We start from the raw sequence: 16,498 nt of genomic DNA on the forward strand, positions 1-16,498 counted from the left end.
AGATACTGGACCACTAAAACCCAGAAAAACAGACTAACCAGCAGCTTCTTACCCATGACTGTGGCATCCATTAGCCCCCCAACTGCTATTTCACAAACACCTACAAATAACTGCTGGGACTGACTTCATGTATGTGCAAATGCAAATTATTGAAATCTTTGCGCTTATGTAAATCATCAAAATAAGTCACTGATCTCTGTACTTGCTGTCATAAAAATAAGACATTTGGATGTTTTCCTGTTGTTTGTATAAAGCATTTATTGCTATTTTTATAGTAGTATTATTATTATTACTTTTTGTTTTATTTGAAAAAGATACTTTCATCCTTTCCCATCAGTTGATAGTCACCAAAGAAATTGTGTTGTATCTTTCTATAATGACAAATATCAAACATCAAACCCATTTGTTTAAAACGGTACAGTGTGAATGTATGAAAAAAATAAAATAAGTGCTGTGATTCTGGAATAAATCCATTTTTTTGTTAATGTGAAAACTGTCAGAAAAGCTTGTAGTGCTTAAACACAGCAAATAACTCCACTTTTGCATTAAATCACAGAGAGGTACTGCCCCCTACTGATAAGAAAGTATCAAGTTCTTTTTTTGCAAGGGGCGGGGGTGTGGAGGGGGCTGGTTAGCAGAAAAAAAATATTAATTATGTGACATGTTTGAGAAACTTCTGAATGACAATACTATTGACAATACCCAAGTTGGCCCTTGGGAGGTAGGGCGTATTCAAATTACGACACAGTTATGGGGAAAACAATCATCAATAAAAAATCCTCAAAGGCCTTCTCACAGCATAACCCACTCCTCTGTTTCAGTAAATATATTACTTAAAGTGTCCCACTGAATCCTGATTGAGTGACAGAGGCTTTGAAGATAAAGCCCTTGAATGCAGGAGTTCAGCCATCAGCATACACCAGTTTTACTACAAGTTTAATCACTGTTGGTGGACGGTCTGCAGAAGATTCACTTCAATTTAGTTTTAAATCACAACAGGTAAAGATGCCGCAATATACCAACACAGAGATAAAATACATGCTTATCTCAAGAAAAAAAATTAGGAATGTTGAGATCCATAAATTATTGTGCATAGGCCTAGAAGAATATCTTAAATGTGTTAGCATTAATGACACAAACTATTTTGTGTTTCTTACGGTTGGTAATTTGCTCTGAAAAACTGTCTTAATATATTGCTTAATCATGCAGTAAAGAGTTATTATGTGAAGGAAAAAAAAAACCAAGAAGCAGCTTTTACTCTGTAAACAAACATTTATTCTTTACAACACAAGGCCAGTAATTTTTATCCTGTGCTTCCCAACACTGAATGAGCGGGTAACAAATGTTTTCATTGCTGGTGAGTAAATTTACTGTAAGTTAAATATCTGAACAATATGACAATGTCTTATGCAAGACAAAAAGTTATTCAGTTTGCTGTCATACTGTACAGAGAAATACATCAAATAATGACACTTAAGAAGCTCAGACCAGCATATTTGTTATTTCTGCTTAAGTGAATAGTGATTCCCTGACATTAACATGCAGACAGCGCCATCTGCTGGACAGTCTTACTCTTAATCAAATGATTAACCTGATAAAAGAGAATTGCAAATTACTAAAATGACAAAAAACAGCTAAAGATACATGTGATGAAAGAAAAACAAAGCAGTACACCATTAAGGCTGCAGTCTTCATGTTGAGGACGTAGGTATGATTATTGGACAAGCAGGGGGAAAGAAATACAGATTCTTCAATAATATTTGCCTGACAGGCAAAAAATGACAATGATATTCGTCTCTGCTTCTGGGAGAAAAGAGAAGATATTTGGGTTGTGTTATGGGAAATCCAATTTACATATCTACAATTTGTGAAAAAGGAAGCATCTAATGTAGCTTTACTATTTTTTTTTCTTTTCTGAACTTTTTTTAAGTTCTGCAGGAGAGCGTGGCAGTAAAACTTTTAGAAATGCTGCCATACAATACAACCCCTTTGAATATTAACTAAAAGGTTATTAAACAGACTTGGGCTTTATTATTTACATTACTCTTTTATGGGAAAAAGGTGATAAAGCTGTCTGCGCCTTCTCAGAGTTGCAGTGTCTTTTTAAGGATAACTAGTCTTTTATTCGTTTTCACAGTATTTCCATTTATTTACGACCAGTGGTGACCAAAATGAATTGGCAAACAATTGAAGAACTCACTAATTTGGGCGACAGACTTTAAACAAATATGAGTTCGGTTCATTGAGGAGCTCTGCTGCAGACCAGCACCGCTCTTATGGCCTCCTGCAGTTTCTTTACCGACTCCATCACCAGTCGAAAACTTTCGTGGAAGTTGCCGTTACCTTCCCTCACCCAGGCTTCCTGGAGCTCACCGACCCATGTCAGGATCTCGTCCAGCTGTTTCTGCACCTCCCTCTGCTCCTCTAGCTCAGCTAGCAGGGCCTGTCTGGCACAAACCTCTGCTTCATAGGCTTTCTGTAGGTCCACCAGGGATGACTCCAGCTTCAGCACCTCCTGGACCATGCAAGATCACATTCAAAGCACAGGGAGAAACATCAGTTTTAATCCTGCTTTGGACAATAATGAATTCGATGTTAAATTAAGTTAGAACAGGTTTAATGCCATTAAAGAGTTGCTCATATTCTTGAAATTTCACAGATAATCATAACTCAGTGTCCACTTAGTAAACCTTCCTGATTTTCCTTCCTCTTCTTTTTTTCCACAAAAGTCTGGGTTTTAGTTTTACTGCAGTTAAGTTGATTTTTTAACACTTTGTTTGAGTGAACTATAACAGTTCTGCTGATTGATCCCCTAGAGTTGTTGCACCAGCTGTTCAACATAATGAACAACATATCGCACGCCCCTCACGACCCTGTAATCAAACGGCAGCAGTTTTTTCAGCAGGAGAATCCTTCCACTCTGTTGTATCAAAGACCAATACAGAAAATCTTCATATTTACTGGAATTAAGCACATACAGTTAGGTCCATAGGTTTTTGAACTACACACTTTTATAATTTTGCCCTTGTACATTTCCACTATCAAATGGAGAACTGCAAAACTGATAGGACAGAATTTCAGAGTTTCTTAATTCTTCAGTGTGCATGTTGCATGTAGCACCTTGGCCCTGGAGGAACGTTGTTTCGCTTCACTGTGTACAAACTGTATATGGTTGAAGTGACAATAAAGCCAACTTGACTTGACTTGACTTGACAGTGGCCAGGTCAAGCACCTGATCTCAACCCAAGAGAGCATGCTTTTCAATAATTTAAATTATTGGGAATTTAAAGAGAATACGGCATTTAGAAGTTATGCTGTCAATTGCTGAAACCAACTACCCAGATTTTCTCCGATTTTAGCTATTGATTTTAGCTAGTGTTTGAAACCTGCTATATAAATAAACGTGCTATATAAACAAACATGAGTTGCCTAGGTCAACACCCAGATGTTTAACTTGAGGTTTTCCGACTTAAATAGAGATTAATGGAACGAAAATGTGCCAGGGTTAGGGTTTTAACATTATCTTAGACATACAAAGCCCTAAAAAATAATCAACTCCATTGGCCTCCCCACCCACCTGGATGTCTTGGTGGTTGTTTTTGTGCGACTGGTCCTCGGGTAGCAGGACGTTTGGCGGCACGGAGAAACAGTGGCTAACCAGCAGCCCATCCATCCGCTTCGAGAGCTGTTTGAACCGCTCTTCGAGGAACTGCTGCAGCTTTCGGCTGCACTCTCTAGCCCGGGACCGGAGCAGTTCCTCGGTCCCGTCCGGTTCCCCTTTACTCAACTGCCGCACGCAAACCTTCTCCACGACGGGCAAAATTTCGTACAAACAGTCCAGAAAAGCACTGTGGACCCGGATCATGCAGGTCTGCGGAGTAAAGCCGAAAAACTGCGTCTCATACAGTTTTAGCTGAGCCGGAGAGAGACTGTCCGCCTCTGAGACGCGCTCTCCGTGGATATCCATTGCCTCTGCTTCCCGGGTTTCCCGCGCCATGTTCAATCGCTAAGCGTCCTTCTTCTTCCTGGCCGTAGTTGAGATGTTTTTGGGCAGCAAATGCAGAAATGGATCATTACCGCCACCAACCGATAGAAGGTGTTAATGACAAATAGGAAATTCTAATGTTAATCTACTGGGCGTTTTTTATTTAAATTTCACACCTTTTTGGAAATACCAAATAAAATGCAAACACTTCACTCACAGCCAAAGTATATGTGTTTACTGTAGTATCAGTAAACGTAGGCATTAATCCCTCCTCATGCTAGCTGTGTGGAAAGAGTTTGTGTTGGGGAGGGGGGTACACATCTGCAGATTATGTTAAAATTGGTCCTTTCTAGAGCCTGTTGACAGTTTCATTTTTGTGTTGTTTTTTTATGTTTGTTTTTTTAATAATCTTAAAAAATCCCATATCACGTATAATGTCTAAATTAAATAATAAATAAAATATATTTTTTTTTATTTTAATTTTAATTTTTGTTCTTATACCAGCTGGCTAATGTATCTTTTTCAAACTGATATGTAATTTGTTTCAACTTTAGTTTTAGTTAATAACTCCGCTTATTCAAACTTAATAAAAACAAACAAACAAACAAAACTTTAAAAGATTTTCTGTTTTGTTGATTAAAAAATGCGCATGACCAAAGCGTGTGACGTGGCTCTCTGACACGCCCACCTTGTTCGAGCGAAAGGGGCATGCGCACGCATTCACTTCCTTCGCGGCTCGTGCTTCTCTCTTCTCTGTGTGTGTTGATAGCGGCTTTTGCTTCCACACGTGCAATCATTCCTATGTGAATCTCTTTCTGTTTGGAGCCGCTTTTAAACTCTTCCTGCGCCGTCACAACAGGTAAATCAGCCGTCGGTGTTGGGCGTTTGATCTGCCCCGCAGCTGCGCAGCCGCTCGCGCGGGGGCAGAGGTTACCGCTGGAAGTTTAGCCGGGTTTAGCATGGTGGTATTAGCTAGCCGCTGCGCCTACTTTTTGTTGTGGTGTTGCTAACGTTAGCCAGCTAGCACCCACAGCTAATAGGGGCAGGGTAATGTAAAATGTAACGTGAACCTAAAAAGATGTGACGCTTCTTTCTCCTGTTGTCTTCCCTCCAGGTGTAAAGCCATAAAAACGGACCACCATGGGGGCATATCTGTCGCAGCCTAGCACCACCAAGACCTCTTCAGATGGCGGCAACAGCAACATGAGCTACGGTTTTTCTGCCATGCAGGGCTGGCGGGTCTCCATGGAGGTGAGGCGGAAAATGAATAAGCGCATCAGAGACAGTGGTGTCGGTGCTATGTTTGCCAAATGAAACGAAACGAAAACATTTTAATGGGTTATAAATGAGAAATGCAATACATTTCTGTTTTATATGTTTGTTTGCTTAAGCGGAGCTCAAAGCCTCTAAAATCAGTTGCTGAACATCAACTGCGGTGGTGGTGGAAATTCACAGCATTTAATGACGGTGGTGTTTAGAAAGTATCTTACTTGGTTCTCACTTCAGATCAGAAATGTAGACGGCATTCAGCTAATTTTATGACACCTTCTTAAAAAAAATCAGACAAAAAAGAAACTAATCAGTGGGGTTATTTAATTATTTTTTTTTTCAGGGACACCCTCACTGCTTTGTTTTCATTTTCAGCCATGTGACTTTTACTTACATCCACAGTAATCTAGCATTTCAGGGCCAGGAATTGGTGATCTAGTTTAGTTTTAAAACTTTTAGACTCTGTTTTAATCTAAATGGGAAAGGCACACATGTACACACTCACTTTCCTACTAGGTCATCCAAATTATGCTTATACAAATTTTAGCTCTACTCTCCACTTTGATTGCCCGAGAGTCCCATCTCTGCTTTTTGTGGATGATGTGGTTCTGTTGGCTTCATCAGGTGGTCGTCTCTAGGAATGAGAAATAGCTCCATTGAGTCTGAGGCCATGGTTTATAGGCAGAAATGGGTGGAGTGCCTACTCTGAGTCAGGGACGATTTGCTGCCCCAGGTGGAGGAGTTTAAGTATCTCAGGGTTTTGTTCACAAGTAAGGGGGCAGGGGACCAATCTGATCAACGAACAGATTGGGACTGGGGCTGCAGTGATGCATCGGCCATGTCGTAAAGAGAGACCTGAGTGTAAAAGTGAAACTATTGATTTACTGTTTAATCTGTGTCCCCTCACGACCATTCCCTGGATAAGCAGAAGAAGATAGATTGATAGATATTATGTACCTTTTAATGATTTCATTCTAGTTGGGACTTCCTCTGGCACTGTTGCCATATTTGCTTTGCAACAACTCTCAGTCCACTTACTTTACTTTCTGTAACCGTTCCACCCCATTATCAGCACATGCAAATAAATCTTTATTGCTTTATGGAATTTGCAGATGAAAATGCTTCCTGGACTGAGGGTGTTTTTATTTTAAGTAGTTTTTTGTTTTGTTTTGTTTTTTTTTAAAGAAAAAATGAACTTTGTTGCTTAACAAATATAAAATACATTGATTTCACCTAAATTTCATGTTTGCTGTGATTTTTATTTTTTATTTTTATCCCCATCTTTCTTTGTCACAGGATGCTCACAACAGTATCCCAGACTTCGATGAGGATACTGCCATGTTTGCCGTGTATGATGGACACGGAGGTAACACACTGATTTGAAATTTTTCTTTGTTGTTTGTTTGCACATCGGAGTACTATGTGCACACACTTCAATTCATTTATATTACTTATTTTCCCTTTTAGGTGAAGAGGTAGCGCTGTACTGTTCAAAGTACCTTCCTGACATCATCAAGGAGCAGAAAGCCTACAAAGATGGCAAACTTCAAAAGGTGAGATGTGTCAAGAAACTTTTACAGGACATAAATGTCTTAAATGAGTTTGATGTAAAGTCCCCATGACCACATGCTGCTTGGCTGTGGTATACTTAAAGCCATATTAGAAACAGTGTATTATGAGGGCATGGTTGCCTCTTCTCTGCTCTTACAGTATCAACATGTTTGCATGTTGTTTTCCAGGCACTGGAGGATGCCTTCTTGGCCATTGACGGCAGGATAACCACAGAGGAAGTCATCAAAGAGCTTGTCCAGATTGCTGGAAGGCCCACCGAGGAGCCACCAGCTGAAAAGGTGGCAGAGGAGGATGATTGTGAGTACACCACTCCTTGTGACATTTCATGTGATTCTAGTTTCAGTGAACACATAATAAAATGTCATCCTTGTTAAATGATAATGTAGAATTGGTAGTATATGATGTAAATTACAATATAATAAACCAGGAACAATGTTATTGTTATCATAGATAAAATTTGTCCGAGCCTGAAGTTAGCAGAAAAATTGACTCCAGTCTCAATGTCTACACTCACACTTCGAGGTGTGCTCCTGCTGAGTGTATAAGGGCTTACAGCTGTCCCACAGTCACAGTTTCATACTGTAATTTTTTTATCTTTGACGTTTGTTTTGCGCTTCTCCCGTTCCCGATGAATTCCACTATCACTCACCTCTCTATTCCGGCCCACTTGTTCAATCAATATTCAGCAATCACATACGTCATGGGCTTCCAGCACAGTCGGGGTTTTCGAGTACTGCGCAGGAGTGCATCTTGAGTGGGTGAAAACCCACCCACTCCTGATAGCTAGTTACACTTTAGACTTTGTTTATAATCACACTGAGCAAAAATGTTACATTTGATGTGAACGCATCATAACATATTTATCACATCTTTATAAGTCACATGTTGCTTGCTTCAAGTGCTCAATTGAAAGTTGAGACTTGTGTGTTTTGTGTCATCAGCGGTTACTTTCCCCGTCAATGCCTTAAATCGCTGTATGTCATTATCTCTGGTCACTGCTGTTTACATCCTGTATGGATCCCTCTTTAGACAAAAGCACTTGAAAAAGGAGAAGCAGCAATCTGGAAATTTAGGGAAAAAAAGGTTAAATGAAATCAAAGGAATACAACATTTGGTTTCCTGCAAACCAAGATTATTCTGTGATTAAAAATAGGTTCATTATTTTTTGGACAGTGATTTATGGTCCCCTCTAAAAAGCACGAGTTTGTTTTTTGTTTTGTTTTTTTTCTAATGATTCATAATAGTGGTGCAACGGATCAAAAATCTCACGGTTCGGATCGGATCACGGTTTTAAGTCACAGATCGGATCAATTTTCAGATGAGCGAAAAAAGAAAAAAATTTAACATTTACTTATTGAAGTATTTTTTGCCTGTTAAAAACATTCAACTCAAGACTCATTCCACGCAATTATATAAAAACAAATTATGGTACAATATAGGGCTTTGTATCTACCACTCAGTTCAATTCAATTTTATTTATAAAGTGTCAAATCACAACAACAGTCGCCTCAAGGCGCTTTATATTGTAAGGTAGACCCTACAATAATACATAGTGCTCATTGTATCGCACTCCGCTGTGATATAATGAGCTGTCACGGTCACGTAGCTTTCCGTGTCCTTGGAGGTCTACCCATTTGTAGTTAGGGCAACAGAAGATGCCTGGGACAGTTCAGCCATAACTTTAAACTTTTCCTGCTCATACATGCTTGGAACGATCTTGCCACTAAAGTGGACGCGCAACGGGATATCATAGCGGGGCTCAAGCACGTTCATCATAGTTTAAACCCCTTGTTTTGCACAACGGAATATGGCCTCCCGTCTGCAGCTAAACACCCCAATAGCTTTTGTAATAGCTTTAGCCCGATCGGATTCGGCAGCAAAGGGCTGCTTAAATACCGCAAACTCCTCTGCTCCTCCATTTGGACCGCTGACCAGAACTATCGCTTGACACACTGACCACACGCACCATAGACATACTTTTTTTTTTTCTTCTTTTTCGAATCTTCGGATCACGTGCATGCCGAACTGTGGAGTGGGATCGGTTCGGATTACGGCTCAACCGTGATCCGTTGCACCACTAATTCATAATGACATGAAGCTTATTTTGGCATTTGTCACAAAATGCTCTCCTGTTCCTGCCATTTTGTGCTTTTTTTAAAAATTTTCACTCATGCCTACAGCTGTGCACACAGATGACATCATTTAAGTCTTTGAGGGTTTAGTGTTTATAGACCTTGAGGTGGTCATTATGATTGGGCCCATGTGAAAGATGAAGGTCATGTGCAAGTGTACTTGTATTTGGGTTTGCGTTTATGCGATTATAATTTTATTGTCACTTCAACAACTTAATGTTTTAACCATAAACTTTTGACACAACAGCATTCATCTTGTTTTGTTTGGCCTTCTGTATTTATTCAAAGTGCGTTGACTGTAACTACAGAAACGATCACCAGCAATAAAAATCAAACCAAATTTGTGGGAATACAGCAAATAAATTACATGCTTGGAGTGTGTGCACTATTTGTAGATTGAACCTCTGACGTCAAATGATAATACAAGTAATTCTGTGTTTTCTTTTCCTCCTCTCAGTGGACACGGAGGAGGCAGCTTTGCTCCACGAAGAGGCCACGATGACTATAGAGGAGCTGCTGGTACGATACGGCCAGAACCGCAATGCTATCAAACATGCGGCCGCCATGAGGTACAGCGTTAAAGTTTTTATGATTTATGTGTGAAATTTTCACCTGAAGAAAGTAGAAATAAAATAGAAATTAAAAAAAAAAGAAATTTTACTGTAAAAGGTCATGTCATGCAAGTTAATCGATACGGGTGTCAGAAATCTCACAGTCGTCCTCCTCTGCCACCTTTTCAGCGGGTCAGAAATTCGTGATATCAAACAGTCTGGATGGTTCAGCTACTTGTTTCATGTTGGTGGGCACAGTTAGAAGCTGCAAGAATGAATTTTGTTTTGCTTTAAATCTTAGTGCTTCAGCTAAGAAGGGCTCCAGTTCGCAGCCTGAATCCTCAGGAGATAAGGGGGAAGGTTCGGAGGAGCAGAAGAAAGAGGGGCTAAATGGAGAAGTGGAGGTGGAGGAAAGCAATGAGAAAACAAAGGAAGGCGAAGGAGCAGCGTGCGGGTCTAAGCTACGAGCCTGTCGGCGAAGAGGAGGTGCCGAAGGCAGTGGCTCAGGTACAGAGATGATCAGTCGGTCTATTGCAGAAATTCTAGAACTGCAGATCCAATTTTAATATGTTAATTACAGATGAGTGTGTCTGTGGGGGGTTTGGGGTTTTTTTTCTTTTCTTTTTTCTTTTTTGTTAGCCCTTCCAGCCTTATGACTATTGAGCTTATGTCATAGCAACATGTCCATCCTTTCATCTGCAAATCACAAATACACAAATATTGCTAATTTGAGCAACTTTTTCAGAGTGTTTCTTCTTGCTGCTTTTAGCCTTTTCTGATCTCTTTCACACCCTGAGTGTGACACAGAGCCACATACTGAGTAGCAGGTGTACCATCACCTCAGTATCCTCCATTTTTGTTTGTGTTGCATACAAATTCCATCACGGGACTTTCGGGCCACCTTGCTGTAACCATCCCACACACAATTAGGTGATACTCATTGTAATCCAAAATGACGGAAACAGAGTAAAGTAGAATATCAAGCTGAGTAGATGCTGTTGGAAAACAGGCATTGGACTGTAGCTGGCGGTGGTCCTCCTTCACCAGAAATCTGCTGAGGTCATTGTAATCAGAACGTGCCGCAGACAGAGAACAGGTTCATGTGCTGCTATCCCGAGCTCACCAAAGCTGGAGAGCGAACAAAGATGTCGATTCCCAGCTGCAGTCTAGTCTGTTCAATAGTAGATGTATCAGTCAGCGCTCTCTAACGGTTGTGTATTTATTTTCACTCTCTTATCCACTTGTGTCTTTTCTCGTTCCTACAGCTGACAGTGGAGCTGATTCAGGAAGCTCCAATGGTGAGGAAAAGGCCGGTAAAGCAGAAGGAGATGCAGGCCCTTCCTGCTCCTCTTCATCCTCAAAGGCTTCAGGAGATTCGAAGTCCAGGTTTTTTGATGATAGCGAGTCTGAAGGAGAGGAGGAGGAGGCTAGTGAGGAAGAGGTGAGACTAAGGGAGTAGAATATTGGATTATGTTGGGCTGTGAAACTTTACTCTGAAACGCCAGTGTAATCACTGTTTTAACTTAGGATGTCAGTGAAGATGAAGATGGTGACAGCAGTGAGCTGGAAGAAGAGGAGGATACAGAAGAGGGAGAAGAAGACTCTGAGGATGAAGAGGAGGAGGAAATGTGTCTACCTGGAATGGATGGCAAAGAAGAGGTGTGTTGTAAAGACTTTTAAGTTTTATTTTTGCTGTTTGATTTCTTTTTTTTATTGGTTTTATTAAACCAAAAATGATGTTTGTTTTCAAGAAATGGCCAAGTCGGCATTACTTTTTTCTTTTTGTTTTGTTTTGTGTTGTTTTTTCGTTTTTTTTTAACACAGCAGTAAATGAAAACTGAATCAGAACCTCATCAGCAAATATAATTTACAGCAAGCTGTAAGTTGAATGCAAGAGCCTAGAGAGTTATTTGTACATCTTGTTAAGTCGAAGAGGTTTTGATGACTGCCTCAAGCCTTCATTATACTCTGTTGCAGACACTGTGCAGACACAGCTAGAGACCCGGCAGCTTATCAGTCATTCTTGTTATACTTGTTTGAAGTCTGCCGTCTGGGGCACATGGATAGTTGGTGCATTGTAATGTTAATTCTCCGCGGATGACTTCGGATGGTCACAGAAAGCTGGACTTCCATGTCTGATGGCAAACATTTACGTATCACATACTTGAGTGGACGTGACACAGACCATTTGATTTGAATCAAATCACATAGTCTCATTCATATGAAAGATGGTGGTTTGGTTACATCGTTATAAGCCCTCGTAGTTTTGGCAGCGTGTCACAGCTCACGTGTTTGTGTGTTTACAGCCCGGCTCAGACAGCGGAACCACGGCCGTCGTGGCTCTGATCCGAGGGAAGCAGCTGATAGTGGCCAATGCTGGAGACTCTCGCTGCGTGGTGTCGGAACGCGGTAGGTCCAAACTATCTGATTCAAGCACTGAGTTATAAAACAGTTGTCAAAGCTGAGGTTTTCTGGCATGGTATTGACTCTCCCCACTGCTAATGTGCAGCATACAGTATGTTTATATTGTGTGTTACGTAAGAAATAGGACCCAGGATTTCTCCAGTGCCATGATAAAGATTGAAAACCTCTTAGCTGAATCTGTTGTTGTGGTACCTCCTCTAGCAGCAGGAACTTTGACCTTGCTTCTCTTATTTATTCTCTGATGTTTTACTGAACAGTTTGTTGAAGGATCAGACCCGTGTAGTAAATGTGGATTTCTGCACTGTCCTCATCTAATTTGTGAGCACTCTGTTTCTGTGTGACTGCAGGCAAAGCTGTTGACATGTCCTACGACCACAAGCCAGAGGACGAGGTGGAGCTAGCTCGCATCAAAAACGCTGGAGGGAAGGTGACGATGGATGGGCGTGTCAACGGTGGACTGAACCTTTCCAGAGCCATTGGTAGGTGACTGTGAAACCTTCAGATTATTACTATTCGGGTTCTTGGAATCACTCATATTCACTTTCTTTTAAATACTGTAGCAGTTCTTCATTGATGTACGGTGTTTGCATGTTCTCAACTGCAGTGACCAAACTTAGTCTGATCTCTGACTCTCAGGTGACCACTTCTATAAGAGGAACAAGTCTCTGCCACCAGAGGAGCAGATGATTTCTGCAATGCCCGATGTTAAAGTTCTGACACTTAATGAGGACCACGACTTTATGGTTATTGCCTGCGACGGCATCTGGTGAGTGTAAATGGTTATTTGTCCCATTAAGTAATTTCAGGGGTGCAAGTAAAATTAAGTCAAAAACTGGAGCAAATCAATTAATTTTGTAACTTCAGACAAACAATCACACACCCTAAAGTTAACATGTTTTGATTCAGCTGTTAAATCCCGTTTGTGCTTCTGTGTGTTTGCAGGAATGTGTTGAGCAGTCAGGAGGTGGTGGACTTCATTAGTGAGAGGATCAAACCAGACCAGAATGGCAAAGCCAGAGCACTTTCCTTGATTGTGGAAGAGGTGAGCATGGAGGAAAAACTCAATTTTATATTGAAGTACAGTGTAGTCATCAGGGATTAAACAATGCTCTACTCGGCAGCAGCGCAAAAATACTAGCTGGTTAAACTAAATGGATAAACAATAAATATACATTTTTGGAAAGCTATTAGTTCTAATGCTATGCTCTTAGAACTTACAGAGCATAGCATTAGAACTAGTCACATGGCATAGCATTTGCTCTTAGAACTATTAGTTCTTCTGCCACACAGAGATAAGATTGTGGAAATTTAATCCATGCAGTAGCTTAAAACACACTTGTCTGCAGTTCTCAGAAGCCAACAGTGTGTACAGTCATGTGAAACAGTTTTCACGGGACTCGGTTCTTCACAGTTCCACAAAGTACATCCCGTGATTCAGGAACTGGTACAAACACCTTCAGCAGCAGTAACTTGGAAGTAATCATTATTCTGAATGATTTCATCAGTCTCTCACATCATTGTAGAGCAATTTGGGCTCACTCCTCTTTAAAATGCTGCTTCAGTTCATAGAGGTTTGTTCGTGCACAGCTCTTTTAAGGTCCTGCCACAACATTTTAATCAGATTGGGGCCCCTTCTTTTTCCAGCCATTTTGTTGGAGATTTGCTGCTGTGCTTGGGTTCATTGTCCTGTTCCCTGATATAATATTGGCGAAGCTTTAGCTGTCGGACAGGTGGCCTCACATCTGGCTCTAGAATACTTTGGTATAGAGTGAAGTTCATGGTTGTCTGACTACAAGGTGTTCGGGTCCCGTGGCTCCAAAATAACCCCAAATCATCACCCCTCCACCACCGTGCTTAATAGCTAGTATGAGATGTTTGTGCTGATATGGTGTGTTTGATTTTTACCGAATGTGGTGCTGTGCATCCTCTCCAAACATCTCCACTTGTCTTGTCTGTCCAAAGGACATTGTTCCAGAAATCTTGAGGTTTTTGGAGAGAAGACGCTTTGTCCTGGCAGCCCAATCAAACCTGTTCCATTTCTAATTGTGCCGTCATGAATTTTAATATTTAACATGCTAACTGAGGCCTGTGGCGTCTGAGGTGTAGCTATTGGGGTTTTTATCCCTCAGCTGTAAAAGGCTGATGGGGTATTGCTGTCACCCCAGTTTGTGAATGAGTTTGAATCTCAGTGATCTTGACCTCAAGGTTAGAGGTCAGAGGTCAAGTTTTCTGAAAATCTTGTGAATGCAATAACTTCAGAACAAGGTTATGTAGTTTCATATCCATACCAAAGATGTGTCTACTAGGAGGCTGAGGGGTAGCATTGGCCATCGCCACTATTTGAGACTCCATCGTCATGTGACGACCTTAATACTTTTTTTCACACCCATCCACGTCGGGTCAGGGGGCTGTCTTGTCAGTGACAGGGAGTTGAAAATAAGTATGGCCCACATTATTCCCTGTAAAATAGCGCGGCTTTCAGGAACAAAACTATAACCACTCCATCTGTGACATCATCCTAATGCATGCAGGGGTAACCTGATCTGTAATGTCTCTTCCTTTTAGTTGATATTTTATTCTTAAACTAGTCTGTTTCTTCACATTTAAGTGACAAGTAAATTAGTTACCAGGAAAATCACAAGTAATTGCTGTTGTCTGTCTTATCGCCTTAATTGCCTCAAAAACATTGTCCAAGGTCTCAGTCTTTAATTTAAAATTTCACATGTCCTCCTGACAGCTGTTGGACCACTGTTTGGCCCCTGACACATCTGGAGATGGGACAGGATGTGATAACATGACTTGCGTCATAGTCACCTTCCGGCCACACCCATCTTCCACAGATTCGGACGACACAAAGAAGAGGAAGCACGCGGAGGGAGAAGGGACTGAGCAGGAGGAGAATGGAAATGACAGCAAAAAGGCAAAAAGTGACTAAAGAGGAGACGAGAGAAACTGTCCCAGACGGAGCAGCTGGTCCCACGCTACCCCAGACACAACACAGAGACACATTCTGTTCAAAATTAAATCCTTACCTCACAAACGTCATTTCACCCCAAAGCAGACATTAGAAAAGCTCTGCCGAACTGAGACCATGAGAAGTTCTTTTGTTTTTTTCTGTGCTCTGTTCTTGGTCGATTTTCAATTAAGACACACCCTGCAGTAGTTTCTTTTGATTGATTCAGCTGGAAAGAGGTTCTTAAGTTCTTAAATTCAGAAAAGGCACACACTAAATACCACATCATTTTCCAACCAGTAGGAGGCTGCAGGGAGAACCAGTCTAAAGAGTCAGATGTGTAGATCCCTGCAGACAAATGCAACACTGTTCTGTTTTTGTTTTGTTTGTTTTTTTTATCACTTTTCACATAACGGTTTGTTTTGGTAAAATTTTGATCAGTTTGTGAAGTTATGAGTCTAATTCATGTTCACATATGTGTGACACATGCAGTTCCATTGTGGCTTAGCAGTGTAAAACATTTGTTGCCGTTTTAGACTCGGCTGTTGCCAACCATGAATTCTTGTTTCACATCCTCTTCAGACTAACTGAACCCAGAGTGCGGGGAATGGATGCTGGTTGCTACACGGTAACTGTATAAGAATGAATTGAATGAGAGGACTCCCAAACTGAAGCTTCAGTGAGAACGGATGTGCTGGTTTAGCTCTGTCAGTTTGTGTAGCTCTGCCCATCAGGATGAGAGGACCACACAGATTCTTCTCCAGTTGCTCTAATTTGCCATTTATATTTTTCTCCCTTTAGCACCCTTTCACAAGTAAGGATAAAGATATATATATTTTTTAATTTCAGTCTTGCTGCTGATGCAACAGCCCAACACCTCACCTTGTCCTGCCTTTCTTCATTCCTGGTTTGTGTTTTGGTTCATTTAAATTCTCCAGCCAGGGGTTTTTGAGCTAGTCTGCTTTCCATCAGTAAGATTTGATAGCAGGGGAACCGAGGCCTTTAATGTCCATCCAGAGAGAAGTGGCGATTAGAGCCCGGGACCTATCTTCACCTCAGCTACTCGCACGCCGCCTGTCTCATTTCCACTATAACTAATTTTTAAGGATATCTTTAGGATGTGTTTTAAGTAAAAAGTATTTCCACTCAGCTGTTTGTTTTTCATTTATGATAATCAGTCCTCTGGCAGTTTTTCTAACAATTTAAAAAAAAAAAAAGTCCTTTTGTGAGCACACTCTGAAAACTCCTTGACGCTGGACTGGGGGCAGGATGCACAAGGTTTTGTTCCTGAGTGGAAATACAAATTGAGGTTAAGAAAATGGCGTAGACTTTTTTTTCCCAGTCTCATTTAAGACATTGTGTGACTGTAAAGTTGTTTCCAGTGTCCTATCTCGTCACCATGCCCTTTTTTCTGTACATAGTTTTTTCAATACTTGTAATTGAAGAAAAGGAAAATGCTTTTTCTTTGTAATTGTGAGTCAGTGTGACATTTTGGTGCATACTCTTTTGACACCAGTATGTAAGTACATACAAATACATTTTTTTAAATAATCAACCGTATTTGTGTGTGTGCGCCTGTTATTTATTGTTAAAACCAGATGCATGTTTGTTT

At 40.8% G+C, this 16,498-nt stretch overlaps 2 protein-coding genes across 2 annotated transcripts; one reads left to right on the forward strand and one right to left on the reverse strand.

The window, feature by feature from the left end:
• Positions 1 to 1,252: 1,252 nt before the first annotated feature.
• mis12 (MIS12 kinetochore complex component) lies at positions 1,253 to 4,018 on the reverse strand. The gene is made up of 2 exons (XM_031730949.2): positions 3,578 to 4,018; positions 1,253 to 2,515 (listed from the first exon to the last, which is right to left on the reverse strand). The coding sequence occupies exons 1-2, from the start codon at positions 3,995 to 3,997 to the stop codon at positions 2,240 to 2,242; spliced, it is 696 nt and encodes a 231-aa protein (XP_031586809.1). The 5' UTR covers positions 3,998 to 4,018; the 3' UTR covers positions 1,253 to 2,239.
• Positions 4,019 to 4,669: 651 nt separating this feature from the next.
• Positions 4,670 to 16,446, forward strand: ppm1g (protein phosphatase, Mg2+/Mn2+ dependent, 1G). The gene is made up of 14 exons (XM_031730784.2): positions 4,670 to 4,844; positions 5,100 to 5,236; positions 6,551 to 6,620; positions 6,722 to 6,807; positions 6,994 to 7,123; positions 9,416 to 9,527; positions 9,811 to 10,016; positions 10,775 to 10,950; positions 11,037 to 11,168; positions 11,816 to 11,918; positions 12,281 to 12,412; positions 12,570 to 12,699; positions 12,876 to 12,975; positions 14,671 to 16,446. Exons 2-14 carry the CDS (start codon positions 5,126 to 5,128, stop codon positions 14,866 to 14,868), a joined length of 1,686 nt encoding a protein of 561 aa, XP_031586644.2. The 5' UTR covers positions 4,670 to 4,844; positions 5,100 to 5,125; the 3' UTR covers positions 14,869 to 16,446.
• The last annotated feature ends 52 nt before the right edge of the window (positions 16,447 to 16,498 follow it).

Source organism: Oreochromis aureus, linkage group 1, assembly GCF_013358895.1.
Source record: "Oreochromis aureus strain Israel breed Guangdong linkage group 1, ZZ_aureus, whole genome shotgun sequence".
Lineage (NCBI taxonomy): Eukaryota > Metazoa > Chordata > Actinopteri > Cichliformes > Cichlidae > Oreochromis > Oreochromis aureus.

Bases quoted from the DNA above. Each gene is read 5' to 3' on its own strand.
- mis12 (XM_031730949.2), bottom strand. From the start codon at position 3,997: ATGGCGCGGGAAACCCGGGAAGCAGAGGCAATGGATATCCACGGAGAG. The intron at 2,516-3,577 runs GTGGGTGGGGAG...TGCATGGTCCAG, and splicing joins ACAACCACCAAGACATCCAG to GAGGTGCTGAAGCTGGAGTC.
- ppm1g (XM_031730784.2), top strand. From the start codon at position 5,126: ATGGGGGCATATCTGTCGCAGCCTAGCACCACCAAGACCTCTTCAGAT. The intron at 9,528-9,810 runs GTACAGCGTTAA...TTTAAATCTTAG, and splicing joins AAACATGCGGCCGCCATGAG to TGCTTCAGCTAAGAAGGGCT. The intron at 12,700-12,875 runs GTGAGTGTAAAT...GTGTGTTTGCAG, and splicing joins ATTGCCTGCGACGGCATCTG to GAATGTGTTGAGCAGTCAGG.